A 6,844-nucleotide genomic window follows, 5' to 3' on the forward strand; every position below is an offset into this window, starting at 1 on the left:
ATTTTTATTAGCTGTAGAATTCTTGATTGACAGTCACTTTCTCCAGCACTTCGGTGGTATTGATCCAGTGTTTTTTGGCCTTCGTTGTTTTTTGATGAAAGGGTTAGTCATATCATTATTCCCCTGTATATAATGTGTTTGATTTTCTTCTGGCTGCTTCTAATGTTCTGTTTTTCTGTAGTTTTCATCAGTGTGATTATGATGTGCCTGGGTGTGGGTTTCTTTGTGTTTTTCTTGCTTGAGGTTTTTGTTTTGGTTTGGTTTGGTTTGAGCTTTTGAATCTATGGATTGACATTTTTTTCGGAAGAGTTCAGCCTTCATTTCTTCAAATATTTTTCTGTCCCAGTCTCTCAGTGTCTTGTTTTTTTGGGGACTCCAGTCACATGATGGTTAGACTACTTGTTATTGTACTCCAGGTAACTGAGACTCAATTCTTATTCTTTTTCTTTTTTTTTTTCATTTCAGGTATTTTATTTTTCAGTTGTAGATTTTTCAGTTGGTTCTTTTTCATGGTGTCTATTTCTCTGCTAATATATTTCATCTTTGACTCACTTTTAAAATTGTAATTGTTATAATTGCTTTTTAATGTCTGCCAATTTCAATCAATATCCAGATCTTCTTTGGGTTTGTTTCTGTTGACTATTTTTAATTCTGGTTATAGGTCATATTTTTCTGCTTTTCCCTATATAACTGATAGTATGTTATTGTTTGCCGATGTACAACCTTGCAAGTTTGGTTTTGCCTTCATTTCAAGAATGTCACACTTTGTTCTGATGGGCAGGTGATTTACGTGGTTCACTTTAACCTTGTCAAGGCTTGGTTTTGCGCTTTGTTAAGGTTGGTATGGAGCAACCCCTGCTACCTGGGACATGGTCCTTACTCGTGAGGTAGACAGTTTCTGGGTCTCACCTGAGTGCCCAGGATGTTCAGTAGGGTCCAATTCTAAGTGCTGTGTAATTTCCAGAATCTCCATGTAGCTCCTGCCAACCAGCAGCTGTCCTCTGCTTGGACTCAAGGAATCTTGACGTGCATCCACGGCTTTGTGTTTGGCCCAAGACCCAGGTGGGACCGCACAGATTTCTGGTCATCTTCTCTCTCCTAGAGGGGCACCCTTCCCCTTCCGGGACCGTCCTGCACATTCTCGTTGCTTCAGCTGTCCTGAACTGTGTGCCGTGTTCTCTCTGCCCAGCAAGAGCAGGGCCTCCACTGCTCTCTGTTGTAGTTTAGAAAATGGCCCTGAGAGAAAGCTGGGGACAGAGTGGAGTTACTCAGTGCGTTACTCCTTATTGGAGGATCATAACCTTATGCTCCCTGTTGTCTGATGACAAAACAGTTGCTTCATGTCTTTTGTCCAGTTATACAGCTCTTTACAGTAGCTGGGGTAGGGGGCATAATCCTGAGCTGTTATTCTCCTGACCAAAACTGGAAGTCCAGCCTTTTAAAAGTACATTCTTGTTTTAACCAAACTGCCAAGTTAATAACCTTTTATCAGTCATGTAATTAGCGTAACTTCAGATCATCCTCAGTTCATGGTAGTCTTTTCTTAACCCTTCATTTAACGCCTATGTTAATGCAAACCAAGCTCGAGTCAGCCCTTCAACATCCTATACTCCCAGTCGGCACAAGAGGAGTTACGAAGATGATGAAGATATGGACCTGCAGCCTAATAAACAGAAAGACCAACATGCGGGTGCCAGGCAGACAGGTAGGTGTGCCAACAGGCTTTCTTCAGCCTTCGGCTCTCTCTCATTAGTTTTGTTTGCAAAATTAATTGTTATATGATACAGCTCTCAATTTAGGAACTGGCAGTAATTCGACAACCTTGTTTTCATGGTAATCAGAATTATAGGCAGTGTTGAGAGTTTTTAGAGAACTCTGCTCAGTCGTGCTTCATAACTGAGCAATTAGGAATCAGAAGTGGCTGCTCTGTCAAATGGTTAGCTGAAAAAGGTCTTTTCTCTTTATTTTTATCTCAGCTCTTAAGTGATATAGAAGCATAGTCCTTTAGCCTAAGAATGATTGATTTATATCTGAAAACATCCTTTTTATTTTCTCTTTGGAATAGTGGCACTTTAATTTAGTAAGACTGAAAACATCAGCGGAAAAACATGAAAGTGTTATATACTAGATTACTTATTCTTAAACTCTAAAGCAGATCACCCTTAGAACAGTCACAGTTCTGTTCTGTTTACATACATTTGTAGTGGCCGATACCTTGAAACATGCTTAAAACACAACTAATTCTAATTGAAAGAGGAGGCCAAAGTTGAAATTTGCTAAGAGCATGAGGGAATTTCAGGATGGGTATATATCATTATCAGTTTCACCAGTCACACTTCTTTACGTGCAGTGAATTTTTTTTATTATGGCAGGTAGATACGTTTGTCTTTATTTCTCCTTTTATATTCAGTCATTTCTCTTTAGCACCTTTAATCACAGGGCAAGTTAAAGGGGAAGGAGGTAGAACAAATTAGTTAATTGGTCTCTTAAATCGGGTTTGGAGGGCAAACATAACAGTGATAAGGAATAGTGAGTTACATTTAACCATATATTAGTCTACTTTATAAGTTCGTGTTACTGTATTTAATGCTGAGGCATATTTTAATGTTTTTAAAGTTGGAATGTTTTACAGTAATTATATACAAACATGGTAGTATTCTTTCTTTTTTCATCCACCTCAAAAGTTTATGAAAATTAATGGTGTAACAATAAGTGAACGAATCCAGGTCATATCGTAGTTCTTTCTTTTTACTTAAAAAAAATTTGATGCTCCTTTCTATTTCTTGTTCCTTTTAAGTTTTTATTTGAGTACATTATTTATGTAAAGTTTAACTTGTTTCATTGATTTCTAGGCAATCTCTCAGGCTATCAATATTCGTAAATTTTTTTTGAGATAATAGATTCACATACAATAATAAAGAAATAGAGAAATAATAAAGAGAGATCCTGTGTACCCTTGACCCAGTTTCCCCCAGTGGTTACATGTTGTATAAGTTCAGTAGAATATCATAGCTAGGAAACGGGCAAAGATACAATCCATGATCTTGTTCAGAATGCACATTTTTTTTACGTGCACCTATTTATGTGTATTTAGCTTATGCAGCTTCATCACTCGCGTAGATGTCACGTGACCACTAGTACAGACAAGATACAGAGCAGTTCATTACTTGTTTTTTCATGTTGCCCTTTTAGAATCATACCCCCCTCTCCTGCCCCTCCCCTTTCTTTCCCCAAGTCTCCAACCCTGATAACCACTCATCTTGCCTCCATCTCTATAATTTTGTTATTTCAAGAATGTTATGTAAATGAAATCTTATAGTATGTAAACTTTGCGGATTGGCATTTTTCATTCACCCAAATTCCCCTGAGATCCAGGTCGTTGCATGCGTCAACAGTTTGTTCCTTTGTGTTACTGAGCAGCATTCTGTGGTACAGCAGGCGAGATACTGATTCTGATTAGTAATCAGCCCTGAACTGTGACGACTTCAGGGGTGGGGGCTATCTTTTAATCATCTTTGTATCCCCAACAACTAGTCTGATTCCTGGCACAGAGCAGATGTTAATAAATATTTGGTAAGTGAATTTATTGCTGTATAGTTTTATTCTGCTTACTAAGTAGCAAAAGGTATGTTATACCAAGGCAGTTAACTTTTAAAAGTACTTATACTTGAGACTTGATGGGGGGGAAATTTGTTCCTATTTTATCGTAGGAGGAACAGTGATTAAATTTTTCAGATCATCATCATAATCTTTGCTCTCTTTATAGGTCCGACAAGGGGTTTTGTTAGTATGTGTTATTTCCTTAAAAACTATAACAACTTGAAGTTTGGGAGCTCAGAAGCATCGTTTATGTTAAACTTGAAAGGCTCCTAAGGGAGGGCTCTTTGTCTCCAGAAGGCCTTGGAAATGGCTAAGTACAGTGCTCTCCTTTGATTTTAGGAGGCGTCGGTGGTCTTCAGTGGTGTGGAGAGCCAAAGCGTTTGGAAACTGAAGCGTCTTCTGGGCAACAACTGAACTCCCTCAGCCTCTCTTCTCCCTTCGACCTAAACTTCCCACTGCCAGGAGAGAAGGGCCCTGCGTGCCTTGTGAAGGTGATGAACCTTTCACAGACCCGGCCCTGGCAGACGTGCTGTGTGTTTCAGAAATTAAAATGAGGAAGTCGGCGTTTGTGTTAGTTTTCTATTGCTGCTGTAACAAATCACCCCAGACTTAGTGGCTTAAAACAAAAACATTTCCTCTTACAGGCTTTAGGTCAGAAGTCTGACGTGGCTCTTCCTGGGGGTAAAATCAAGGTGTCGGCAGGGCCGTGTTCCTTTCTGAAAGTTCCTGGGGAAATTTTTTTGCCTTTTCCAGTTTCTAGAAGTGCCCCCCTTCCTTGGCCCATGGCCCCTTCCTCCATCTTCATAGCCAGCAACAGTGCATCTTTATGGCCATTTTTTTCAGACACAACTCCCTCTGACCAGAGGTAGGAAAGTTTTAAGGGCCCATGTGATTAGATTAGGCCCACCACATAGTCCAGGATAATTTCCCATCTCAGGGTCCTCAATTTATGCAAGTCACTTTTGCTTTTTAAAGTAACATATTCACAGAATTTAGGAATTAGGATGTGGATATCTGTGGGAGGCCATTTTTCTGTCTGCCCATAGCATTCTTAAAGAATTAAAGAATATTTCAGTCGCAGCAATGGAGCAATTTTTTAATTCATGTCTACTTCCTTTCTATATTATTTCTAACTTTCTGATAGCTACTTCGTTTTCGCCATTCTCTTATCAGAAAGTTTCTCATTTGTATTTAAAATAAAATGGAAGAAAAAAATTCTACTTATAGTTCTCCTATCTTGCTTATTCTTGTTTTTTAATCCTGATAGGTGAACAAGTGATACCAGTTTCAGAAATGATCATCAAGAATTTCTGTTCTTATTTTGTGGTTTTAACTTAAACAGCACTTCTAAAGTTAACAATATTTGTTAACAATGTTTGTCCTGCCATGCTTATGTTGGGTCTCACCAGTAGGAGGCTTTGACAGTTATTAAAGTCCATCATGACAGGCAACTGTGAAAGTTTGTTTTTTGTTGTGCAAAACCTCACGTCCACTCTGAGTTTTGTGTTAGCCCTCCCAATATTGCGTAGTTTGTGAGTAAGCCCAGAGTTCATAATCCTGGGGGTTTCCCCCTTTTCTCAGTGTTAATAGACTGTGAGATAATGCACGTTTCTGGTTTGAGCTGACCATCATCCTTCAGGAAAGCCTTCCCCTCTCAAAGCAGTGTGGTGTGTTGAAAACAGACGTTAGCCCGAGAGTCGAGTCCTGTGTTTTGGTTGTTAGCGTATGTGCTAGCAAGCAGAATGACCTGTACTTTACCTCTCCTGGCCTCAATTTATGAACTAAAGGAGTTGCTTTAAGATGCATTCCTGATCTAAAATTCTAAGGTGTTATTACTCTACTTCAGGTCTAAATAGCTTATGCTTTTTGGGGGTTATTTAGTGCTAACAACATGATTTCGTGTGGTGTCTTGTCAGGTCTATGAAGACTGGGATTGTTTCAAAGTCAACGATGTTCTTGAGCTGTACGGCATCCTCTCCGTGGACCCCGTGCTGAGTGTACTGAACAACGACGAAAGGTGGGTCTTTTTGCTCTTTTTTTGGGTAACTTTATTTTGATATTATTTCTAACTTTCAGAAAAGTCAGAGGATAATTACAAAGAACTCTTTATTCCTTTACCCAGATTTATCAGTTGTCAACACTTGTGCCCCATTTGCTTTATCATTTGTGCTCTAATCTTATGTACACACATTTTTTATAAATATGTACCTTTTTATGAAACATTTGATAGTAAGTTGCATATATAATACCCTAAATGCTTGAGTCCATATTTCCTAAGATCAAAGACTTTAGCTTAAAAAAAGTGAATTTCTCACAGTCCTGGAGACTGGGAAGTCCAGGATTAAGGCCCCGGGAAGTCCAGGATTAAGGCCCCAGCAAATCCAGAGTCTAGCGAGGGCCGGTGTCCTGGTTTGCAGATGGCTGTCTTCTCGTGTCTTCATGTGGCAGACAGCAGAAAGCCTTGACACCTTTGAAGTGTCGAAGCCAGTTGTTTTGTAGGGTGTCTCTCAGCTTGAGTTTGACTTATGTTTCCTCCTCATTAGTTCAGATTATGCATTTTGGGCAGGAATACCACAGAAATGATGCATCCTTTTCAGTGTATGACATCAGGAGGCATATGATGTCACTTTGTCCCATGACTGGTGTGTTCATTTTGATCACTTGGTTAAGGTGGTGCCTACCAGGTTGCTGTCCTATAAAGTTACTGTTTTTTACTTTGTACTTAACAGGTAACTTACTGCGAGACATAGTGAGAGTATGTAAATACCTAGTTTCTCATTTAACTTTCACCAGCTTACTTTGGTATCTGTTGGTGATTCTTGCTTGAACCAATACTTACTATGTCAAGAATTTTCTGTCTCAGTCATTCCTTTTACATTTATTTGTTGGCATTCTGCAGAAGAGATTTCCTTTCTCCCCACTTATTGAGTTGATTTGTTTTGTCATTGTGGATGTTAATCTGTTATTTATTTTGAGATTCCAGTTTTCCCATATTTGGCTAGTGGGAGCCATCTTAAGCAGTCTCTGGGTCCTTTTTGACAAGACTTTATCATTTGGAACATGTATTTTCTGACACATTAAGCTATTTCAGCTTCATTTTGTACTTCTCATGTTCTGGCCCCAATATCAGCCATTTTTCCAATGAACAGGAATTATATTTTAAAATCAAGATCTGGGTGCTCGTGTGCTCACTAGTACTGGGTTGGCATTGCTTCTATGCCCACTTAATGGACAGAGCTAGGAA

At 39.1% G+C, this 6,844-nt stretch overlaps 1 protein-coding gene across 1 annotated transcript in view; it reads left to right on the forward strand.

The window, feature by feature from the left end:
- MCMBP (minichromosome maintenance complex binding protein) overlaps positions 1-6,844 on the forward strand; it is a 25,474-nt gene that overhangs the window by 6,269 nt on the left and 12,361 nt on the right. The window contains exons 5-7 of the mRNA XM_023530089.1: positions 1,561-1,705; positions 3,940-4,091; positions 5,517-5,617. Of these exons, the coding sequence (XP_023385857.1) occupies positions 1,561-1,705; positions 3,940-4,091; positions 5,517-5,617 (398 nt within the window). The remainder of the gene's footprint in view (positions 1-1,560; positions 1,706-3,939; positions 4,092-5,516; positions 5,618-6,844) is intronic.

The sequence above is a fragment of the Pteropus vampyrus genome, unplaced genomic scaffold (assembly GCF_000151845.1).
Source record: "Pteropus vampyrus isolate Shadow unplaced genomic scaffold, Pvam_2.0 Scaffold46, whole genome shotgun sequence".
Lineage (NCBI taxonomy): Eukaryota > Metazoa > Chordata > Mammalia > Chiroptera > Pteropodidae > Pteropus > Pteropus vampyrus.